General features: G+C 49.7%; 1 protein-coding gene across 1 annotated transcript; it reads right to left on the minus strand.

Annotated features, from left to right (window-relative positions):
• Positions 1-502: 502 nt before the first annotated feature.
• ACRBP (acrosin binding protein) lies at positions 503-17510 on the minus strand. The gene is made up of 10 exons (XM_074860748.1): positions 17454-17510; positions 14592-14988; positions 11185-11279; positions 10964-11066; positions 10419-10833; positions 2564-2696; positions 2182-2361; positions 1908-2075; positions 1749-1835; positions 503-933 (listed from the first exon to the last, which is right to left on the minus strand). Exons 1-10 carry the CDS (start codon positions 17508-17510, stop codon positions 820-822), a joined length of 1749 nt encoding a protein of 582 aa, XP_074716849.1. The 3' UTR covers positions 503-819.
• Between the last annotated feature and the right edge of the window lie 6773 nt (positions 17511-24283).

A 24283-nucleotide genomic window follows, 5' to 3' on the forward strand; every position in this document is an offset into this window, starting at 1 on the left:
TCAGTTCCCCACACAGCACCCTCTCGCCAGCCTCGTTGGGCTTTTTGTGGTTGGAATTATTTTTCTGGATGGAAGTTTGGAGGACACAGTCCCAATAAACCCTTAAACTTAGAAATAAATGAGCTGCAATGGAAAGCAAAGTGTGTGCATCAGGTCCTTCCTCACACGCTGCGTTTGGGACCTGGAGGGTACCTGGCTCTGCTCCCTCCCGTGGGCTGGGAGGGGACGAGGCCACGCTGGAGTCTGTGTGCTCAGTGGCCACACAGGCTGCAGTGAGTGAGAAAAATCAGGGAGCAAAGCAGGGGGGAGTGGGGAACCCCACTCAGACGTGAGAGGGGTCACCGAGGGGTGTAATAGAGCGGCAACATCAGAGAGAAAGGAGAAAATTAGGTTTCCCAGGTAGAGGGCTCTTTATACAAGAAGACTCACTCTTGTGAGAACTATTGACTGGTACAGGCCTACACGGGGAGGGAGGTGAGAGATGGCTGGGGGTTTCAGACAAGGACGCTTGAGCCAGTGTCTCTAAATCCAGGTTCCCAGGGCTGATGCCTTCTCCAATGCTCAGATGCAACTTTGGCTGGAGAAAATGTTTTCAGGAGGAGTTCCAGCAGGTGCTGCAGTGAAATGATGCTGAGTGAGGGTCCCCTCATGGTGTGCTGCTGGATCTCGGAGGATGAGAGCTGGCTATGATGGTCTGGCTAGTCAGCAAGGGGTCTGGAAAGAGCTGTCCAAGTCTATCCAGGCTCTTTGCCCCACCACATCCTCAGAGAGACTGCTCCAGAGTCTGGCAGTTCCTGAACATCCTCCCGCTACTCTCCATCACCCCTTGGAGAGGCTGAGGAACCTCTGCTGCCACTGCTTCACCTTCTCCTCTCCCTCCTTCTCACTCAGCACCTGGTACGTCTCGTTTCTGTGGCAGCCGCGGCGAGACACCTGCAAGGAGAGCCTGAGTTTAGAGGACTGATACCACTGCCCATCCTTTCCCCAAGTAAGGAGGATCCCCATGATGGATGGCATTTAGAGGCTGGGATGATGGGGGCACCAGAGGGAAGAGGGGAGAACCAGCTGGGAAGTGGGAGTGAGAGGATGATAGCTAAACTGTGTGTTTCCTAAGATACAGGCTAGTCCTCTGTCCTGCTCTGATGTTCTTGGTTTTTATTACCACCTAGGAAGCATCCAGTAGATGGGGAAGACCCTCCCTTGCGGGGATATAGACCCTGATGGGTGGGAGGCTCCCCACAGCTCCTCTGTCTCCACATCAGGTAATGGCCTCAAGTTGTGCCAGGGCAGGGTCAGACTGGCTCTTAGGAAGTATTTCTTTCCAGAAGGGGTTGTTGGGTGTTGGAATGGGCTGCCCAAGGCAGTGGTGGAGTCCCCATCCCTGGAGGGGTTGAAGAGTCGGGCTGACCCAGCGCTGAGGGATCTGGTGGAGTTGGGAACGGTCAGTGTGAGGTTAATGGTTGGACTGGAGGATCTTCAAGGTCTTTTCCAACCTTGATGATTCTGTGATCAGTGACTGTCTCCACTGCCACCTCCTACAGTATCTGTGCAAATCCCACTGCCTCAATTACATGCTAGCTGCACTTGGGTCACTATTTGTCATCCCCCCTGCACAAACACACCCAGTTCTCTCCTTCTGGAGGGAAAAGCAGTAGGCCAGTGAGTCCTGCAGGGACTTGGGGCTGGCTGTGGAGGGACCAGCCGTGGAGGAGAAGGCTATGTAAAGGGCAGCACAGGCTGCTTCTCACCTTCTGGTTGTAGAGGCTCTGCTGGAGACACTGGTGGCTCTTGAACACGCAGTAGCTGGGGTGCTGAACTCCTCCTGAGTCACAGATCTGGGGAAATGGGAATGAAGGCCAGAGAAAGAAGAGGAGAAGGAGGGATGGAAGCATCCATTGGGCACCCACCTGGCGTGGGTCATCTCCATCTTGGAAGGTGGTGTACTCTGCCTTCAGCCAGAGGGTCACACGAGGGTCCTCACAGCCACGGATCGCTATCCGGCTGCACCAGTACTCCATCCTCATCCCTCTGGAGAACTCCATGCCATAGTGCTCTGAGGTGTCTGGAGGGGTGGTCTGCAAAGGGGTGGGATAAAGAGAGCCGTGTTTCTTCCTCCCCTTCCCCACCACCCAGTCAAGGCTCCTCCTCAGAGGCCAGCAGGACATGCATCACGCTCGGTACCTTGTTGCCTGCAGCCCGGCGCTGGGCTGAGATCTGAGGGCTGATGTAGGGGATGAAGCCGCTTGTCTCACAGTGAACACGGTTCAGGTTTCTGGTGTTCTGACACTGTTCCATCTTCAGCGAGCAGAAAGCACAGTCAGGGCACAGGTCCATGTGATGCCGCCCGAGGCTGTCACACACCTAGGGTGGATGCAGTGGGGAGGTCAGGAGGGAAAATGAGACTGAGGAGCTCCCATATCCCTCGCTTGGAGCTTGCCTCTCTGGTCACCCAGGTCAGCTTCTCCCAGGAGGTGGCACCTCTCTGGCTGTTAGAGCACTGTGGTCAGCAGCGCAGGGAGCCCTGCACACAGTAGGGATCAAAGGTGGACATCAGCATCTTTACCGAATCTCCGAACCCAAGGACTCTTTCTTCCATCTCCTTCCAGGCCTCAGTGACCACTGACAAGAGACAGTTTCCCTCCAGAATTGCATAGCACAGGATCATCACTGCTTCATCATTCTTCAGGGCTAAAAGGCTGACAGAGAAAGGGATGAAGGAAGTCAAGTCTCATCTCTTGTCACAAGTGGAATAGACCTTCAGTTAAAAACTGAAAAGGGGGAAAACAATCCCAAAGCACAGCAAAAAAAAAAACCCTCCCAAAGAAACCTTGGACTTCTGGCCAAGCCACGTGGAGGAATGGGGGTGTCTGCAGAGTCTATATGTGCCTGTGTAACACAGAGGCTACAGGGAGCACGTGAGAGGGACGGGATGAGGAGCACAGCTTGAGGAACTTTCCCAGGGGCCCTGCAGCAGCTGCTGCATAGATTTGTCCATCTGAGTGCACACCAAGGAGGTGTCTGTCAGAGGTCTGCTGAGTGTTGACCATGGAGCAACCCCATTTGGGTCTGGAGTATGTAACTTATTAAGCCTCCCTCCTGCTTGAGTCAATGTATTTGACAGAAAGGGGAAAAAATTGGTAACAATGAACTAACTGTTCATCCCAACCCTCATGGGAAGCTAAAGGTGTAAAATTTAAGGACAGTGGAACAAGGGCAATAAGAATATTTTACATCTTTTAGGAACAGAAGAAATTGTACACATGGTACAGAACTGTTACTAGACAGGGGTGTTATGAATTATCAGCAATGGTGCAGAAGAGGTAAAAATGCTGATTAAATATTTGCCTTCTATGTCTGGAAATAAAATAAATGATAAATAAATTTTTATCTGGCAGAAAGTAAGAAAAGGTAAGAGCAGCAATTGCTTATGTTAAAATGCTCTTAAAATCCATGCATGGGCTAACCTGCATGGAGAAATTTTCCTAAAAATAGCTGAAACTTCTTGGAGACCTTCAGATTATCCTTGAGAAAATAAAAAAAAGTGGTGGAGAACCTGGAGGAAGATCATGAAGATCAGATTTCATAAGGCCTGGAAAATTCCCATCTGAAGCAAGAAACCGAAGAACCTTTAATTAGCTGAGCAAAGGCACTAGTGGGTGGCCACTCAGTCAGTCTATACTTTTACCAAGATGGGGATAGCTGTAAGGCTCTCTTCATCAGCAGATGGAAGAGTAATGACTTTTAGTGACTGTAATTTGGTGTAGAGATCCATTAAAACCAGAAATTAGCTGCATGTTTCTGACACGGAGGGTATTTAGCACAGGAGCAGCTGATGGGGTGGTTTCTCCAGAGATTGGCAACTTCAAAAAGATATCCCAAACTTCTCTTAGGAGAAGGATCTGTAGCTCAGCCACATGATACTGGTTTTGCTTCAGAGGTCACTAGGCATGACTTCATGTCCTGTGCTGAGCAGGAAGGCCAGGGTGAGCGATCAGAGCAATTGCCAGGCTTGAAGGGTAAAAGAGATCAACCTCCTGCCATTAAGCTCTTGTGATTACACGGTGTGTGAAGAAATCAAGCTGTAAGGAGTGACTGGTGTTCACAGATCCATGGACGTGTGAGAGGCGTAGACCGTATGCCCAGGAACACACAGGTTCTCGGCATTTGCAGCGGGCTTGGGTGTGTGCTCACATAGGAGAACGTGGGTGAGCATTAGGACTACTAACAGGAAGAAGTCTTGTGCACCTCCTTAACAGATCCCCGGGCCCTGCCATACACCGTGGATGAAGGAGCTCACAGCATGTGCTCTGCACTTGCAGCGCGTCAGAAACAAGTGATCCTGTACCCAAACAGTTCACACTATCCAGCAGCAAATGAGTATGTCAGGATTTCTGAAGGCATCTCTCTCACTTAGGTATTACAAGAGAACCTGGAAAACCTTAGTCACAGAAAATATAATGAGTGCTAGATTTTTTTAAAAGACATTACAGTCAAATTTGTTTTATCACAGTGCAGCAGATGCTGCTCTAGCCTGCACGGAGGCAAGCGAAGATGTTCCTTCAACACACTGTCCTGTACTGTGCTGTGGACAGGCTGCAAATGGTATTCTGTGGATACAGACACGTGAACAAATTACCATGGTGCCGCCCCACAGCACATCAATCACATCCACTGAAAAACCAAGGACAGCTGAAAACCTGGAAATCTGCGTATTGCAAGCCTGTGCATCTCTTACTGCGATACACCATGGTGTGACCAACCTGGTCAGAGGTTTGTGGAGGGAAGGTCCGAGTTCAGAGAGGACAAAAGAATGCCAACTGAGGACAGCGGTGACAGATACCAACTCTTTCAGGCAAAGCTGGAAAGATTTAAAATGTGCCAGTAAAAAAGAGAAGCAAAGCCCACCTATCCTGCAGAGAGCACTTCCAGAACCTGTAGATCCCTTATGTCCACTCCTCTATCTCATGTCTCCACATGATCCTTTTTATTTTTGGTTTTTTGTTTCCTCTGTAAACACTCAGACTGTTTAGGATACCAAGAAGAACAGGAAATTTTAAATTTAGAGCAAAAAGTCTGTGCTCATCCCACTTGAAAATCTTGTCTAAGGTTGTTCAGTTCAACCCCCTCAGCATTTTTCTGTGACTGGGAGCTGGACATTGCTGAGAGAAGAACCAGTGACAGCCCACAAGGCACACCTAGCATTTCTCTTCCATAAAGGATTGCTCTTTGTCTAGGGATTACCTAACCCTGACAATTTCTCTCTTAAGCAGTCGTAGCCCAGGAGAACCAGTGTTTGGTCCACTTTGCTGATAAATCTGTGACAGCCGAAGGGGTCCCTGCCACCACTCAGATGCTTGACTGCTTAGGCACAGTTGGATCTTTGTCTCTGGCTGGGTGATCTTGATGGGACTCACAAATGTCAACTAATAACCCTGACAGTATTCTCCAAACTCATCTGAAAGAATTTATCCACAAATATGTCATTATTGGCTATTGTTTCACTACTTGCTTGTTATTCCAGTGACACATTGTGATTTGATTGCTTCTTCATCACACCAGGATGATCAATCCAGTAAAGTGAGAAGCGCGTTAACAGTCATTAAAAATGATATGAATAGCTCTGGTGTTCTCATCACTGAGGTATAAAGAAGAAGAACACTGTCCAACTTGATGTACTTTTTTAAAAATAGCAGATAAATAACAACCTGAGGCTTAGAAAGCAACTGCTAATAAATGGGTTTAGCAGCCTTTGCTTTCTCCAACACACGTACTGGTCCAACAAGTACAGCCCGAACAAGATACAAATAGACGATTACAGGCAAAAGGGACAGTACAAGGGAACTCGGCTCCAGTCTTTTCTAAAAAGAGCGCTTCCATAAGTAGATCATAAGGAGCGATAAAACATCTGCTGAGTGTTGATGACCTACTTGTTCAGAACAGACGCAGCCAGACATGGGTAAGAGCCTCTGCTGCACAGCAAACTGTAGATTTATAGACCGTGTTCGATGTGATCGGCTCATGCAGATCAGAAAGCCTCACATCCCTGCGCACCACCTGCTGACACTTTGCTGTTGGCCATGTATGCAGATGCACGTGAACTGTGTTCATAACATCCCCTCGTCCCCTCAGGAAACTGAGCCACACCATCAGCCCGAGGTTAACAGGAAGTTCTGCTGCTCTCTGTGTCACATCCATTTCCTCCTCTATCTCTGTTCTCCATCTCTGCTGGGAGGTTTTCTGTCCCCACAGTTTCAAATTTATCAGTTGGTTTACCACCTCTGGGTGAGTGAGATATACTTACATCATCCCCAAGTGACGGTTAGTTCCTGAAAGCTGCTGAGAGGTGTCTTGGGAAGGGGTCCCACCCCCCATCCCCAGACCCAGGGATGGGTCCTGGGCTCCTCCTTCGCTCGCAGGCACCTGCAATCCACCACTGGGTGCCCTGGGGGATGTCCCTGGGTTCCTCTCTCATTGATGCCCAGCGCCCTGGCACCACAATTTGGTGCATCCAGCCACTCTCCCACTGCCTTACAGCAGTGCTGGGGCTTTGTGTCCCATCACAGAGGCATTGCAGGCAAATGGTATGCGCTCGGCAGGGTAGAACAGCACTGCTGCTGGTCCCCTGCACTCATTGACACGCTGCTGAGCTGTTCATGGATGTGCAGAAGTTCCACCATGCATCAGGGAAAGTGATAGGTCTGTCTAAAGCAATTTCCTAATGCAAATCTCTCCCCAGTTTAGCACCTCTGCATGTTAATGTCCTAACCGCTGCCCTGGAAAAACCTAACAGGTACTGGGAGGCAATGTTTCAAAGGGAATGTAAAAAAAATAATTAAGAAAAATCTGTGGGCCAAGGTCAGTAATTGCTCGAAGGCAAAAAGAGAAAACTTCAGATAAAAGCCTATCTTGCTTTAGCATCTCAAGATGTGGCGCAACACACATAAAGCCTACTTCAGCGGTGTCTCCGAAGAGTGCTGGTTAACAACATCCACTTCTCCCTCAATGCAGTGACAAGGATTTGGGCCATTAACTTTCAGCTGCTGAACCTCCCTGATATTGGCTGGCTGTGTGAGGTGGAGTGAATACCTGAGGCAAGCAGAAAAGAAGATAAGGAGCGAACAGCAGCTTTCCAGCACTTTATAACTTCTGATTTAGGGGGGTTGCTGCAGGAAACTAAAACCACTAAGGAAAAAGCGTTCTTAACAGCTTCAGAAAAGAAAAAGTGATCTTGGCCTGCATGCCAAGGCAGCTGGCAGGTTGGTCAGGTACCTGACAGATCAAACCCCAACACAGGAGCTATTGGGAGAACGGGAACGTAACACCTGCCCAAGGGCTGGGGGAGCACAGACAGTGGGAAAAACTGTATTTCGTAGATACATCTCTCCTGATGAGCTGCATGATATTGCAGCCGTTTACCTTTTTTCCCCTGGGACACTGAAAGACCTCTGCTTTGGAAGTCCCAAAAGCCTGGGAGCATGTGAACTTCTTCTAGCCTGGTGGCGAGAAGACAGTCTGCCTCATCACGACTCCCCTTTCACAGCTAGCCACGCACAGTAGCAGTATAGAGATACTACATTGGGCCCTGGCCTCACTGAATGTCCAAAAGATACCTCTACATAATCCCCAAAGTGACAGCTAGTTCCTGAAAGCAGCTGAGAAATGTCAGGGGAATGGGTCCCATCCTGCACCACCAGACCCAGGGTAGAAAAGTAATTGTGAATGAGCGTTGATAATTCAAAAAGAGTGTTCTTTCTGGGGATAGTATTTTTAATGAAGGGTCTGGTCTTAAAATTAAAGCTGCCAGGGATGAAGCATGTAAGCACCACATGGATTGTTTGGAGGGGTAAAGCAGGAGGAGGAGGGTGCAGCCGCTGGGAGGGCTCGGCTCAGCCTTACTGGGGAAGCTGGGCTCACGTGAACCACAAACATCCACGGGCAAATACCAACAGGATGAGGTCTGTATCTGGGACAGCCGTGACGCTGAAAGGGGTGTAGGGGTCGTAGTGGACAAACAACTCAACAGCGGGAAGCCCTGGGAAAAAGGGCAAACGCAATTCTGGTGTGCAAACAGAAGAGCAGGGAAGGGAAAGGAAGCTGACCTCCTTCTGTGTACCCAACTGCTGAAACCCATCACTGAATGGTGCACACAGAGCTGGATCATGTGGATGTTTTAAAGGGACACTGAAAATTGCCGCAGAAAATGAGAGTTGCATGGGCTTTACAATGTAAGAGCTACAGAACTCTTTTTAGCTTATTGCAAGACTGAATCATGGTGCATAAGTAACTTTGAGGAGAGGAAGCACAGGGAAATAAATATCTATTTAATCATGGGGCAGAAAGCAGAATAAGGACTAAAAATTGAAAATAAGTGCAATAAGAGACATTTTTTCCCCCCATAATGAATCGCTGCTGGCAGAAAGACCACAAAAGCGTGCTGCAAATTCTTCAGCTTGTTATATTCCTACCTTTGCCCTGTGTCTCTCTAAAGGTCACAGCTAGCTTTGCCAGGTACTAGGAAAGCTAGTAGAGCTTCCAGAGCAGCTGCCACGAGCAGGGATGAGCGAGAAGGGATGGATGTCCCACTGGACATAAGACCCTGGGGAAGACACACAGCCCTGGGTTTGGTGCCCGTCACAACCGTGCACACCTCGTGTTAAACCAGATGCTGAACGGCACCTGTGCACACCGACCAGTCCCGCCCAGCACTGCTCCTCTTGCTGGAATGGAAATGCCTCAAAGCATTTTTCCCCATTTTTAGGTCATGCTTTGAAGTCCCTTTGTGAGGAGGCAGGATGTGGCGAGGAGCAAAGCTGACAGGCGCGGTCTATCTCACCTTTTTATCCTCACTTGAGTTTAAGCTTTGCTTAGCATGATTGATGGGGCTCGGCTGCCAGGTTACAGACACACAGTCAGCATTAGTGTCTTTGAGAAACTCTGCGGCAGAATAGCGAGTGTCATCTGCAATCACAGCAGTCCCTCAATAATCCCAATATAACTAAATCAGAGCAAGGCTCCATTCCAGAGGCAGGGAAAATGAACATATCCTCAACGAAACAGAATTTTGACTTAGTAGAGTACATACACCAGGAAAAATTTGCCTGCCAGTAGAAGCCTCCTACAATATTAGGAAGGAGGATGACATAAGTTACAGCCTTGCAAGAGAACAGTTATAGCTCAACAACATGATGCAATTCATTTTTTGGTGCAGAAGTGAGATCTCTGGCTCAACTGTAGTAGTATGCAGTGTTTTTAATAGAAACCACAGATGTGCAATCATGCACAAAACCTGTGCACTTGCAGGACCACTAGCTAGCAACAGAGCAAAACCAAAATTACTTCTGCATGAAAACCACATCCAGACAGCATTTTTTTTTGCTCTTGGCAAGCAAAATAATCTTTGCATCTCAGTCAAGGCAAGTGGTCCTCAGCCACAAGGTACTGAAGCATCAAAAAGTAAATTTGAGTGAAAACATACGATACTTTTGCAGGTCTTTTCTGTTTGGGCTCACCAGCCCCAGCTGCCTGAGGACAGAGGTGAATGGATCCTGGCAAATCAGCTGAGAAGAGCTCAAGTTGCTCGGCGAGCTCCTAGAGCATCCCTAGGCCAGAGGAACTAAGAAGGGTGCATAAAAGGATTGCAGCAAGCCAGACTGTCGCAGGGCCCTTTGCTGAACTGGCATGCAGCTGCTTTCAAAGCCAGAACAGCGCACCAGAAACCCCTTAGGAAGAGCAATGCACAGATCCAGAACGCAGAGAGGTGCACATGCCCGAGAAGAAGTAGTGGTCCTGCACAGCCAGGAGCAAGGCTCTGTGCTCCTGTCTCCATTTCCTAGCCTGGGGCTGCTTTTGCTCTACCTGGGTGAGGATGGAGCACTCCTTGGAGCGCTCCTCGGGTCAGGCTGTCTTAAGAAACATCTGCTTCATGTTGCATGCAGAGAGGTGAGGAGCGCAGTGAGACACATGTTTCCTCCAGCATCCCAAGGACCCATGTTTGCAAGGAAGCGACGCCTGCAGGTCATCCAGACTCCTGGGAGACAGGAGTTGGGAGGAGGATGAGTGCAGAGGTGTCTGCACACTGCAGATGGCCACAAAGTGGGGATACATGTGCATGGGATAAAGCCCTGCCTGCAGCTAAGGTCCAGCCTAAATGCACTTTGCTCAGGACACAAGGACAGTAACACTGTTGGGCGCTAGTAGTGCTGGGTCACCCTCTTGCTGATCACTCTGTGCTGGAGTGGGGGTGTCTGAAGGGTTCCCTGGGTACATTCCTGCTCTGCATGGGATGATTTGCTCCACAAACCTCCTGCCTGCGCTCAGGCATGAGTGCCGTGGGGCTAGCAGCCAGCGTGCATGAGGACAGCCCTGCGTGGATGGCAATGTGGTACCCTGCTGAGCAGGGGGATGGGTCTTCCGCTCACCTGCCACGGGGGGCCGTTTCCTGCACCCCCTTCTCGGTGCTGCCTGATGTGCTCCCAGGGTCTTCCTTGATGCTGGAGTTGAGAGAATAGCCCTTGGTGCCCAGGGACTTCTCCAAAGAGAGGGCCAAGCGGATCAGCTGCCAGATGCTCCTCTGCAGGCGTTGCTGCCAGGACTCCTCTGCCTGGGCAGGGGATCCCAGCCTGGGAGGCAAGGAGGCAGGGGGAGCAGTTGGAACTGGCAGGATTGGTGGGAGCACAGGCAACTTCCCGTTCTTTGGGGGTTTCGGCAACCCTAACATGGGCAGAGGGACCTTCTTCGGCAGCGGTTTCTGATTCGAGAGCGCATACGAGAACTTCAGGAGAGCGTCCACGTTGGTGCGCAGCAGGGTATCAACAGACAAGCGAGAATCCTGAGCTGGAGTTGGGGAGAGAGTGGGACAGGACGGGCTTTCTGAGGCCAGTCAGAGAGCTGCTAAGGAGGAAGAGTAGCTACAGGAGATCAGCAGGTGAGCAGGGGTGCCCAGCGCAGCTTGGTGCAACCGTACCTTCTTTCACAGGGGAGCTTTGGCCCCTTGTCCAGGAGTCCACAGCAGGGGGTTGCTCTGTCGAGAGTTTTTTTGGAGGAGACAAACTCGGACATGGGATTCGCTGAGCAGAGGAGAGAGGGAGAAACATGAGCCCTGTTGTGTTATCACCCCTTCCTCCTCACCCCTTCCATCTCCCTAGAGATGGTCCCCCCCGCCCTGTCCCTAATCCTGCTCCCCACCTTGGTGTAGAAGTGGCGCTTCACGCAGCGGTATTGGGCGAACTTGCAGAAGGTTTGAAACCACGGCGCTTCTGGGAATTCAGAGCAGACCGGCCCTGGAGAGGGGTGAGAGAGAGATGGGGGCAGGCTGCAGGTTTTGGCATCTGCCCCCTTGGCCTGGGCGCAACAAGAGGTGGGGACCTCTCAGATAGCTGTTTTCAGAGCGGCTTGTGGTCGAAGGGAAAGTGAAAGCTCTCTGCACCCAGGTGGAAATCACAGCCTTGTGCCCTTATAGCTCCCAATCCCAGGTGTCACATGCACTTTCCACCCAAACCACCCAGGGTTTCAGTTTGTCCTTCTGCCTTTTTTCATGCAGTTATCTTCCCTTTTATAGAGACCCAAACCTCCTATTTTCAGAATCTGATCAGGACTCTGTTATTAGTCCTTGAAGGGTTTTTTTTTAAAAAAGACAAGTAGTGATGTAATGGGTTAAAAAGATGACCAGACCAGGGCTGGGAACACCAGAGGACACAATATCTTCAGGGAAAAGTAGTTTGACATTGATTCCAGCCATGCAGAGGATGAGATGCTGCTGACAAAGCCTGTGGCCGGACACACATGCACCATAGTCTTAACCAGCACTGCCGACACTACTGGCTCAAAAGCTGCAGCTCTTCCTGCAGCGATTGCAGGGTAGCTGAGGTCATGCAGGAGAGCTGAAAACCCTGCGAGATTTGGGAAGGGGGGTAATCTTGTGCTCCCTCTGCTCTGTGAGTGCATGGCCAGCCCTTGGCGCACACTGAACAGGTCAAGCACTAGCTGAGATGGAGGAGGTTAGCAGTGGAATTGTACACCATCTTTTACACTGTACGCACTTCTCTTGTGCTGAGCATACGGCTTCACCAGCAAAAATAGAATTTCAGGTATCCGCTGGTATCCCTGCACAGAAGAATGCCCAACTTGTAGGGAACACAACAGATCTCCACCCTGTCCTTTGGTGATGCCCTATGAAATCCCTCCAGGATGTGGGGGACATGGACTTGGCAGAGCTGCAGAGTTACTCTCCATCACACAGCCACTGCTTGCAAAGGAGCACTGCTGCCCTTGGGTAGGGTTGGAAGCCCAACCATTGGCTAACCCCAGCGTTAGCCTGGCTCTCCTGGGCCAGGATTGCATCCCCAGCAGCACATCCAGGCCAGGCTTGGAGTTTTACAGCTTACTGTGTCCTGTCACAAACCATTCTTATGAAGATACAGGAACTTCCATTTTGTGGTGGGGGGAGAAGAAAAGCACATTTTCATTCCAACATCTGGGAAATGAAGGAAAACTTGATACATATAAACTTTCCCGTGGGGTCTCTGCGTTTGTCTTGATTTTCACCATGGCTCAGCTCTCTCACAGCCTGTTGAGCGCTGATGACATGGTCTGACAAGCACCTTGCCTCCTTTAGCAATGATCCCCATTTGCTCCTTTCTCTCAGCTTATCTCCCCTATGGAAATACTCAGCTTTCTTTGAATCCTCCGTCATTCCTGTCAAGGGAAGCTCTTCCTAGCACCTAGTTTAATCAATACGATCTTTTGCCTCTTTCCTCTGTTCCTCATGCCCATGTGTTTGCTGCAAACAGCTACAGCTTCTGCTGGGTGTCAGGAAGCCTCTCCCCTGGGCTTTGTGGCCACCTTCACCTGAAGGAGCTCCCAGCATGGCGGGGGTGGGAGGCAATTAATTAACAATTCCATCATCACTAAAAGATGGAACTAGCCAAGATATTTGCATACACTCATCAGGAAATATCCTCCTGTCTCTCATCTTCCACAACAAAGAGCATTGAAAGGCTACGTGTAGGTTTCCCTTGTTTAAAACTCAAGGTAACTCAGCACTGCACCTGAAGAGGCACAATTAACGCTCATGAATAGCTTGAATATCTGGATGTAGACAGCACTGCCATTCATCTGTGAGGACCGTAGAGACAAAACATGTGAGGGCACATGCTCTGTCACATCCACTCAGCCTCTTAGCCTGGCTGCAACATGTGCCGAAATAGCCCCAAAACTGGAACAAAGGAACACGGAGGGGAATAAAATCTTTTGGATGGGTCTGTTGGGGTGAGGGATGGAGGAAAAGAAGGCAAAGAGGGCATCTTGCAAAATTGTCCCATCTCCTGGCATTCCCAGGTGATCCCACTCTTGGCAGCTGAGCCTCTGAAGGCAGCAGCAGTGGAAGTGTGGCTGGATATGCCAAAGAGCACTGCCAGGGCACTGGACATCACCGAGAGAAGAACCAGGGACAGACCCCAGGGGCACCTAGTGCCACAGCATGGTGGATGGCAGGTGCCCACAAGTGAGGGAGGAGCCCAGGACCCATCCCTGGGTCTGGTGATGTGGGGTGGGACCTGTTCCCTGACACAGCTGCAGAAACAAGCAAGAAATAGTTGCCCTCAAGCTGCAGTCCAAATAAGCACAGTTGGCTGATCATTCAGTTCATTGACGTTCATAGCTAAATATAAAGACATATTTTTTATGAGAAAATTGTTCCTATTTTTTTTCCTCTGAAGAAAAATACAACAGAAGTAGTCCCAAGTTTTTCAGCTGCACAGATATAATTATGCCACTTAAATTCTCTGATGCAGGGGTGCAGGGAAAGTATGACTGCAGTGATTTAAAGGGTGCTGTTGCTATGGCGCTTTCTGAACTGGGATGTTTCTTGGCTCCTGAAATGTTAAACACTTAAAGAAGCAGCTTATCAGCTCAGGCTTTCTTAAAGGCCCACGAGAGCCCATGAACCAAGCTTGTGTTAAGCCCCAGATCAAGCTGGAAGGAGCTGATTGGGTTGTAAGAAGAGCTGTTGGGAAAAGATGATGAGCTTCAGAGAGCTTCAGAAAACTGGCCTGTTTATTTCTCCACCAATGGAGAAACTGAAGAGCTCAGCGAAGGGCCACCAAAGTGGCCATGGCTTTCAGCCCATGACCTATGAAGAGAGGCTGGGGCAGCTGTGCTTGTTCAGGTGGGTGAAGAGGAGATGGGGAGGTGAGCTAATGGCAGCCCACAAGGACCTGAAGGAGAGCTACAAGATGACAAAGTCAAACTACTCTTTCATTCATTCTTGCTTGTGCCAGACAACACAAGAGGGAAAAAAATTGCAAATTCCTTCTTGGGAGGTTAGGACTGGCCTTTAGGAAAAGTTTGTTTCTCCAGGAAAGCAGTGCAGCATTGGAAGGGGTGCCCAGAGAGGCCACAAAACCAAACTGCCTTGCACAAAGCCAGAGTGCTCTAGTGCTGGGAGTGTCCTGCTCCGAGCTGGAGTTTGGGCTGGAGACCCATTCCACCACCATTCCTGCAATCCTGTGGCATTTGGGGCAGAGAAACAGCTGGAACTGGACCAGCTGGGGCAATACTGGCCTCTGTCCCTGGATGTGGGGTGATGTCCCTACCTTCGGGGACATGGCCATGGTTCTCCTTCTGGTCCAGCTTCAGGATGGTGGGGCTGAGGCAGCCATGTGCCTGCCGCAGCTGGCAGGATGCATTCGCCTTCCAGGGGGGTTGCAGGCTGGCAAAGAAGATCTGGTACTCTCTGTCTGACAGCGGGCTGCCCGGAACATGAGGCACTGGTGGAGCAGCAGAGGGCATCAGCAAGGTCAGCAGCCCTGTGGGAGAAGGCAGGCTGCACTTAACCCTCCTGAACGGGGGCAAGCGGTGGGTGGAAACAAAAGACTGGCTGGTGGGGCGGCCTGCTTCCGTCTGCTGGTGCTGAGGGGGGCACAGGCATGAGCTGGCCTCAGGTCTTCCTCCATCATCCCTGCTTGCAGGGCCCTGGGGGAACCAGGAGCTCTGGGGCAAAAGGGGGGGAGAAAAAAAGAAAAAACAGGGAAAAAAAAGGGGGGGGGGGGGGGGGGGTGGGTGGAGAGAGAAAAAAAGAAAAAAGAAAAAAAGAGGGAAAAAAGAGGAGAAAGAATAAAGGAAAATAAGAAAATTAAAAATAATAAAGAAAAAAGAAAAGAGAAAAAGATAAAAGGAAAAGAAGAAATTAATAAAGAAAAAGAAGAAAAAGAATTTTAAAGTTGGAGGTTTTTGTGGTTTGAGTGGCAGTTGTTTCAGCTTGGTTTGGTTTGGGAGAGGGATCGTTTCGTTTTTTGGTTGTTTGCTTCTTTGTTTTGTTCCCTGCAAAACCCCAGCCTTCCCCACCCGGCAGGCCCCACTGCCCACCCCTGTGAGCCACCCCCTCCACCACGCCGGGGGCTTTGCCCTTCCACGGGAACATCCGTCCATCCCCTGCGCCCCCTCCACCTCTCCAAGGTGGCCCTGGGAGGGTGGGTGTTACTCACCGATCAGGCAGGGCCATGGTGCCATGGCTGCCAGGGCCTGGTGGCACTGTTGGAATGAGGAGGGGATGACATCACAGTTGGGGTGATGGGGACGCGGTTGCCAGGGGGTGCAGTGGAGGGTTGCTGAGGCACAGGCTCGTGCCTGTGGGGGTGTGAGGGGAGACGAGCACCCCATGAGGAAGGAAGAAGCCAGGCCCATGGGGACAAGGTGAGCAGGAGCCAACCTGGGCCCTTCCCCCTCTGCCTGGGGACATGGTGGTGGCTGGCAACAACCTGCAACAGCACCTGAGGCCTGGCCAGGCTACCCTGGGCTGAGGGTACCCCAAAAGCATTACCTTTGGGGTACCTTGCACCCCAAAGCGTTTTGTGCCCTTCTGCAGGAGAAAGGGTACAAAATCTGTTCCACCTGCAGGAGATGGAGATGCACCTGTGACTCCCAGGGAGAGTCCAACTTGCTTTAGGGCATGGTGGGAAGTTAGCTTGACCTCTCCCCGACAGCCATGCCACTTTCTGAACCCCCAGCAAGTCACAGGAGCACCTGCTGCTCTTCCTCTGCCTGTGGCGTGGGTGCCCTGAGTGCTGCTCAGTCTCCTTGGGCAAAAGCAGGAATGGTGTCGTCAAAGGAGGCTTTGGGACCACTGGTGTGGAGGTGCCCAGAGCCCCACAGGGCTGGTTTTGAGGGACACCCACACCCACATGCCCATGCCCGGTTCTTACTCCAGAGACCGAAGTGCAGGGCACAGACAGAGCCACCCACGTGTGGGTCGCAGCCGACACAGCACTTCCCAGGGCTGGGCACTTTCTGATGTGAAAGGGAAAGACACGACCATCACCATCACGGGCAAGCAGCTGTCAGGGTGGTTGGAAAGAAAATGCTTGGCACAGCAGCTCCAAGAACTGCAGCCGTAAGCAAAATGCAGGGTGGTATAGCAGCTTTGTGTACCCACCGCATCACCCCACAGCCTCAGCTCGGCTGCGAAACGACACCCTTGCAGAACTGAGGAGGAGCTGCAGGCAAAGCAGACAAAGTTTTCAACAGTGTAACAGGATGCTACTGAAGAAGTCGCTTCTGTCGCAAATCCTGGGAGATTCGAGCACCTCCGCTGTACGCAGCAGCTGCGGGGAGTGCTGCGGCTGTGCTGTCAGTGATTGCAAGGCTGACACATCACCTGCCGTACCCTGAGTGGCCATACAGGCTATTGAGGTGACAGCTCAAATCACTCCAGCCATGCAGTCTATTCAAAAGGTGTCTGGCATGTGTCCTTGCAAGAGACAAGCTATAGTTTGCTCTAAGGTGTTTTGTTGGAAGGTAACGCTTCTGAGAAGCTTGAAGCCTGACCATTTAACAACAGCATTGAATTTTAGGATGTTTTTGCAGCTTCTTAGAAGGACAGTGAGCAGGAAACATTTTCCAGCTTGGTCATTCCCCTCACATTAAAACAGGCAACACTGCTGGAGCTTGCAAGTTTTAGCCAGTTCCTAGTCTTCCATTGCTTAGCTTGAGACATATTGCTTATTAGCTGGTTTTAGACAAATCCAGGGCCTTCAGCTCCTCAACTCTGTTACAGAATCACAGAATCATCTCGGTTGGAAAAGACCTCGAAGATCCTCCAGTCCAACCATGAACCTCACACTGACCGTTCTCAACTCTACCAGATCCCTCAGCGCTGGGTCAACCCAACTCTTCAACCCCTCCAGGGATGGGGACTCCACCACTGCCCTGGGCAGCCCATTCCAACACCCAACAACCCCTTCTGCAAAGAAATACTTCCTAAGAGCCAGTCTGACCCTGCCCTGGCGCAGCTCGAGGCCATTCCCTCTTGTCCTGGCACTTGTTCCTTGGTTCAAGAGACGCATCTCCCTTCTCTGCACCCTCCTTTCAGGGAGTTGCAGAGGGCGATGAGGTCTCCCCTCAGCCTCCTCTTCTCCAGACTAAACCCCCCCAGTTCCCTCAGCCGCTCCCCATCAGACCTGTGCTCCAGACCCTGCACCAGCTCCGTTGCCCTTCTCTGGACACGCTCGAGTCATTCAGCGTCCTTTTTGTAGTGAGGGGCCAATGTTAATCCCGTCTGCTCCCCCATGACAACGGAGCCAAGGCTGAGTTCTATCATCCTGACTTGAGCAGCTTCCCAGGGGAACTCAGTGCTGACCTCAGTGGCTGATGGAAACACATGACCTAGGAAAGCACACCCACGTGGCATGTCACGCAGTGTTATTAATGTCTGGCAGGTGCTGGCTACATGGCCTACATGTGCCAGCAAGAGATTTATGGCATGTGAAAACGGGAAACAAGAATGCACAGACCAGAGTCCCTGGACATACACTGAGAACTGAAACACAAGGCAGAAGATGAAAGAGCTGCCAAAGAAGTCATCGTTGGTTGATACTCTGGTAGCAATGCCTGTTGGGAGCTACTGCACATTTGGAAAGAAGGTGGTTAGTGTTGTGAGGATGGATTGGCTACTTAGCACTTCTCGTGCACTGTGGCACACCCTGGATTTGGTTCAGGTTGTCAAAAATCCTTCAGGGAACTCTCATGGTCCACAAGTGCATTGAGAATCCAGCTAGTCTGTGACACGCACCCAGCAGAGTTGGGAACCTGCGAGTACAGGAGACACCGCTGTTGTTTGGCTAGGTTTGTGCCAGATGGCTATGGGGAACTTGTGCTTTAAGTTTCCACAAAAAAGAAGTCATCTCTGGGGAGGGATGAGGACAGGAGGAACAGTAGTTTGGACAGGACACATCAATGCCGCAAGCTCGGGGGAGCCTACTCCCTACTGCAGCATCAAGCTATTACAGTGGTCAGTAATGCGCAGCACAAGGGTGATGTTAATTCCAGTCTTTTCTGATTTCTGAGGGTTAACTTGCCACCTTTAAGGCTCTACTCCTGATCACACATTACAAGCTGTATAATTTTTGCACTGAAGCAGATTTTCAACCTTGTTTTCTGAGCCACCACAAAATGGTGTTTTCTGCAGACGGCGTTCCTGGGCTCTCCTGAGCTCAGCGGGCTGACGTACCCGGCTGTAACCCCCGGGCCTACAACATGCCTGACACCAGCAGTAGGGATGTGCAACAGCAGAATAACAACTCACTGGAGTTGTGTTTTCCATGTTGCTATATGATTGCCATGTTGATTCTGAGCTTCCGAAAAGCCTGTCTGGTTTGTGAGAGACCACCCTTTGGCAGACAAGCTCCTCTTCCAAGTTAGTCTTCTTGTTGTCTTAAATACTTCGGCTGTTTCTCAGCATTTCCCTCTCTGCATGTTCCACCACAAACACCACTGCCAGCAGCAACGTCTGAAAGCCTCTTGAACCAGGTCTGTGGCTCACAGACCCTTCCTCCTCTGCTACAAGAGTTATATTGCTCCTTCCTTCATCAGGTGATAGAAAACACCAGACGATCAAGATGAGCACCCAAAAATATCACCGTCCTGGACACGACACGCTGATCCAAGCGCCCCAACCCTTGGTTTCCCCTCTACCTTGTGCAGGTCCATGGCGCACAGTCCTGCAGCCCAGGACAGATAAGGGCTGTGACCAGAGATGGCAAATACAGCCAGAAGCAGCTGACTTCGCTGTAACAGCACAGTGCCAAGCCAGACCTTGGCTCTTGTGAGCAAAAGACCAACGGGGAAAGAGTGACTGCAGAGCCAGGTCACAGAGGTTCCTCAACATGCACACTGGCCTAACGTGCCAAGAAAAAAACACACTCAGGCACATCGAGCACTTAACTTAAGAAGAAGGAATGAGGGCTAATGTTTGCTAGATTGTGACAGCTCTGTGAGTTACACTGGGGGGGCTCGGGAGGGAGAAGATGTCTGATCAGCTCAAAAACTCGTAAAGATGGAGGATACAAAGTTTAGCTGTGAATTCCAGACTCAGTGCCTTGTCAAGCAGCATCCCTAGAAAGCATGTGTCTTAAGTAATTTGAAACGTAAGCAGAGTTGATAGAGAAATGCTTCCAAAAACACCTGTTATGGGGGAAAAAAGTTACTTCAGAAAAGAAGTTCTGGTAACAATACCTGAATCTCTTTTCTCATGTTAACTGGAGTGAAAAAAATCAGAGTACTGGTACAGCTGTAATGGTGTTGTTAACTGCAATATGTTTGTAGATCACTATGTTGCTAGAAAATAAGCACTGCCTGGTGCTTATGGAAGGGACTGTGAGCAATTCCGCTTGTGTAGTTGTTAGGACAGACTAAGGAAGGGGCCAACAGAGCCCCGGGTATACGCTAGGTGATTTATTCCTTACAGAGCACCAAAGGAAAGGGAAAACTCTGGTACCTTCATTTATTAAAACATACACTTAAGAGAACAGGTAGAAAAGGGGGTCCAAATCCCACCACAGTTCCCCAGCAGCATGCTACCCCCTCCCCTCCATGGATGACAACATTCAACAGCAACGGCTCCGGCTCTCCTTGGGGTCCCTTCTCCCTCCTTGCCCACCAGGCTCACTTTCTTGCTAGATCTCTGTCCTGGTTTCAGTTGGGATAGAGTTAATTGTTCTTCTAGACTTAATAGTTCTTCTAGCTAGAATAGTGCTGTGTTTTGGATTCAGTATGGAATTTGGTATGAGAAGAATGTTGATAATACACGGATGTTTTCAGTTGTTGCTGAGAGATCAAGGTCTCTCTGACTCCCCATGTCCTGCCCGTGCACAGGTACACAAGAAGCTGTGAGGGAGCACAGCCAGAGCACTGGACCCAAATTGGCCAATGAAATATTCCATATCATACAACATCATGCTCAGTGTATAGAGGAGGGGTGGCCAGGAAGGAGTGGGGGTTCTCTCTTGTTTCTGGGATTGTGATTGCAGGATCTTGGTGTTTTGGAATTGCTATCTGGGAACAGGCTGGGTATCAGCTGGGGGGTGGTGAGCATTGTGCATTACCCATTTCTACTTTCTATTATTGTTATTGTTTTATTCTATTTTGATTATTATACCGTTTTTATCTCAACCTACAAGTCTCCCTTTGCCCCTTCAATTCTATCTCTCATCCCCCAAGCCGGGGAGGGTGAGTGAGCTGCTGGCCAGGTTCAAACCATGACAATCCCAGTTCCCAAAGCATTTGGTTTTGCTCCGGTCTCAGCAATTTGGCAGCTCCCAGGAGCTCAGGCTCGCAGAGGTGCCCTTGCTCCATGCTGGCTGCAGCTCTGTTGGTGACATTGATGGGTGTCACTTGAGGCTGCAGCAGCTTCAAGCAAGAGCACATCTGCTCCATTCACATGAGGTATTGGAGAGTATGGAGGAGCCTCCTTGATAAAGCAGGGCTGGCACCTACAACCCTCTGTGCATCGTACGTCTGATCTCCCCTCCCCAGGCCCTTGTGCACTTTGTGTGCTCAGTGCAGGCCTCACCAGGGACTGTAAAGTCACAAGCAAAACCAGCTGCAGAGCCAGAGTTCAGCCACTTGCCCCACAAATCAAACATGCTGGTGGGGGAATCTCAGGAGAGGAGGAAAATGAGAATAGTTGAGATGTGAGACAATGAAACCTCTGGCTGAGACAGCAGTCCCTACTCCAGTGCCTACAGGACACGGATTTAGATGTCCCCCAGGGCTGCATCTGGAGGATGCGGGGCTGCATCTCAGGAGTGTTTCTGGGCTGCGAAGACCAGCTGCCATCTCATACTAACAGAAGAGCGGACAGCCCAGCCAAGAAGTCATCAGAGCCACTGCACAGCGGCCAAGTAAAGGTCCTCTTCTAGTTCAGCTCTAGGTCTTCCACGGAGCAGAGACCACTTCAAGAGCTCAGTGCTGAACACTTTCACCCTGGTAGCTATGGCCCTGTGGGAAGGGATGTGGGTACCAGCCCACTCAGAGCAGAGCTGAGGTCTCCATCTCCACTGACAAAAGCATTAGAGAGTGTTCTGATTTAAACCAAAATGATGTGAATTGCTGACTTTAATCACAGGTTAAATAATCTTCATTCCACAGTTGTACTTCATTTTGGTAGGTGTACTGTCACTGGCTGAGAGCTATGCGAATATGCTGATAAATATAGACTTTACATTAAAATTGGCACTCGTTTTAACTTGGTGGATATGTAAATCTATTCACATTTATACAAGCACCGTACAGTTATAACATGCATTAATTCAGATACTTAATTTACATTTTATTTTGTTAGGAAATAGTGAATGAAGCATTTTTTACTTGTCATTTAGAAAATGGAGCATTTAATTGATTGCAAAAACAGCATTTAAAATTGGTTTCTTGAATTAATAATACAAACTAAAATGGAGTGGATTCATAAAAGCGTGCTTGAATGAACTGCTCTAGTCTTTTTAGGCAGACTTGTTCAGTTCAAGAACAACCTGATCTAGCCACAAAGTTATCCCTAGTGCAAACAGGGGCTTGGACTACAGAGGTCTAGAGAGGTCTCTTCCCACCTAAATCTTTCCGTGATAAGTAAATGGGTTCTTCCAATGACTGGATCCTTCAGGCTTTTGGAATGAGGAAATCTCACGGTCTCACACTTTTTTTTTTGCTTGTCATGTGTGAAAAATAATTCCAGCCTTTTCTCCTCCCAGTCTGGTTTTCAGCTTTGAATGAGTTATTCCTTCAATGGCAGCAACCCAAACCACTGAAATTAAATTCTACAACTGCAAAAACAGACCGAAGTGGGCAACTTGCTGAACATTTTTTTCACACCAGGCTTTAGGTTTGCCTGACTTGAATAAAAATGTCTTTTTTAAACTAACACTTAAGTTTCTTTTATGTATTCAGAAAAATAAACATAGATTAGCATAAATTAATCAAGGAGCTTGACTATTTTTATAAATGAAATGCATTTTATTTGATAAAACCAGTTATATTCTGATACTGTAACTACTAGGCAACGGAGTTGGAGAAACTTCTTTCAGTTGTCTTTGGAAAGGAAGATAGGGCATTTTGTTTCCTATTAGTCTTTAACTTTTTTAATGCTGCAGTCTTCCTTGCCTACTGCCACTGCTTTAGAGCAGTCAGGGATTGCACGTTCCCCAGACTTTGCCACTCAGCTTGTCAACATCTCCACAGTTTGTCCTCCTGGTTCACATGTCAGGGAAAAAGTAGAGCCATGGTTGATTATACAAAGGCCAACGGCTCAGAACTGTCAAACCAGGCAGGTCTGCTTCACACAGGGCCCTCTAAGCTTGCTCAGAAGTTTGGATAATCACGCTACGTTAAATGATCTACCGACGCGTGGTTGGTACGTGACTGGCTTGCCTTGCTCTGCTCCAGGAGATATGAAACATTCGCACAAGACCGTTCACTGTGTTTGCATTGCGGTCTGGGCGCAGTCACCTCAACGGCCTGCTGTGCTTTAGCTAAAACTTCACTTCGCCAAGTGAATGACTAGATATCCTTCATATCCCTCCTTTCTGGGACTTGGAGAAAGTGCCACTCGTTCCTCTGTAGACGTCAGAGGGGAGCAATCCTGCTGTCATCTGTAGCTACCACTTCTCGGCAATGTGTACCTGCGTATCTGCAATGAGAAACATCCTGGGAGGACCTGGAATTATTTTCAGCAAGTTACCTCTTGGAATGTTTTTCTTCTCCACTGCCAGTTTGAGACCTCTGGACTGATTTGGCCAGCATTTGAATTGAGCCTTAAGATCTTCAGCAACATCACCTTTCACCTGGAGCCATCCAACTTCTGCTTCTTATCCTAGTTCACTCTGCTGCAGAGTGTCTTGCTACCCAGCACGTCTCTGACCTGATTTAGGACCAACAGCAGCCCTGCTTTGAATCACAGAATCATCTCGGTTGGAAAAGACCTTGAAGATCCTCCAGTCCAACCATGAACCTCACACTGACCGTTCTCAACTCCACCAGATCCCTCAGCGCTGGGTCAACCCGACTCTTCAACCCCTCCAGGGATGGGGACTCTACCCCTGCCCTGGGCAGCCCATTCCAACGCCCAACAACCCCTTCTGCAAAGAAATACTTCCTAAGAGCCAGTCTGACCCTGCCCTGGCACAGCTTGAGGCCATTCCCTCTTGTCCTGGCGCTTGTTCCTTGGTTCAAGAGACTCATCCCCCCTCTCTGCACCCTCCTTTCAGGGAGTTGTAGCGGGCAATGAGGTCTCCCCTCAGCCTCCTCTTCTCCAGACTAAACCCCCCAGTTCCCTCAGCCACTCCCCATCAGACCTGTGCTCCAGACCCTGCACCAGCTCCGTTGCCCTTCTCTGGACACGCTCGAGTCATTCAATGTCCTTTTTGGAGTGAAGGGCCCAAAACTGAACACAGTCATCGAGGTACAGCCTCATCAGTGCCGAGTACAGGGGTAATATAAGGGAGAAGCTGAAAGATGAGGGAGAAGCTGAACCAGATGACCTCCATGGGTACCTTCCAATCGGTGTTTCCAGTTCTAAGATACATGTATTTATATGCAATAATTGTCTCATAAGAATTGATCTGCAATTCGGTGAGTATTCGGTGAGTATCACCGAAAGACGCTCTACAATTGAGCCTCAAACAGTCTGTTTAAGCACAGAAGCCTTACACAACCTGTTTAACAGACAGTAAGAGACTGCCTACCACATGGCTGAGTGTATAGTTGGGTAAATAATACCTGAAGAGCGCTTAACGAAAGGCTGAATGCTGCTGGGCTATAGGGCTAGTTTAATGGCTTGCGATGTTTGTAACAGATGAAGAAGGTGGCCCCAGCAGTGGAAGGCGAGGGCTGTGGCTGGGACAGTTTCTGTGCACATCATGCAGTGGCCGTGGCAGTGTCAGTGTCTGGGGGGTGGGAGCTCACTGAGCACATCTGCTCTCTGGAAAGGGGAATTCTTTGCTGAACAGCCTCATCGACCACA

This window comes from Strix uralensis, chromosome 2 (assembly GCF_047716275.1).
Source record: "Strix uralensis isolate ZFMK-TIS-50842 chromosome 2, bStrUra1, whole genome shotgun sequence".
Classification (NCBI taxonomy): Eukaryota; Metazoa; Chordata; class Aves; order Strigiformes; family Strigidae; genus Strix; species Strix uralensis.

Coding starts and splice junctions, on each gene's coding strand:
- ACRBP (XM_074860748.1), bottom strand. CDS start 17,510: ATGACTCGAGCGTGTCCAGAGAAGGGCAACGGAGCTGGTGCAGGGTCT. Junction 11,067..11,184: donor AGCGCCACTTCTACACCAAG/GTGGGGAGCAGG, acceptor TCCTCTGCTCAG/CGAATCCCATGTCCGAGTTT. Junction 2,076..2,181: donor GCCGGGCTGCAGGCAACAAG/GTACCGAGCGTG, acceptor ACCCCTTTGCAG/ACCACCCCTCCAGACACCTC.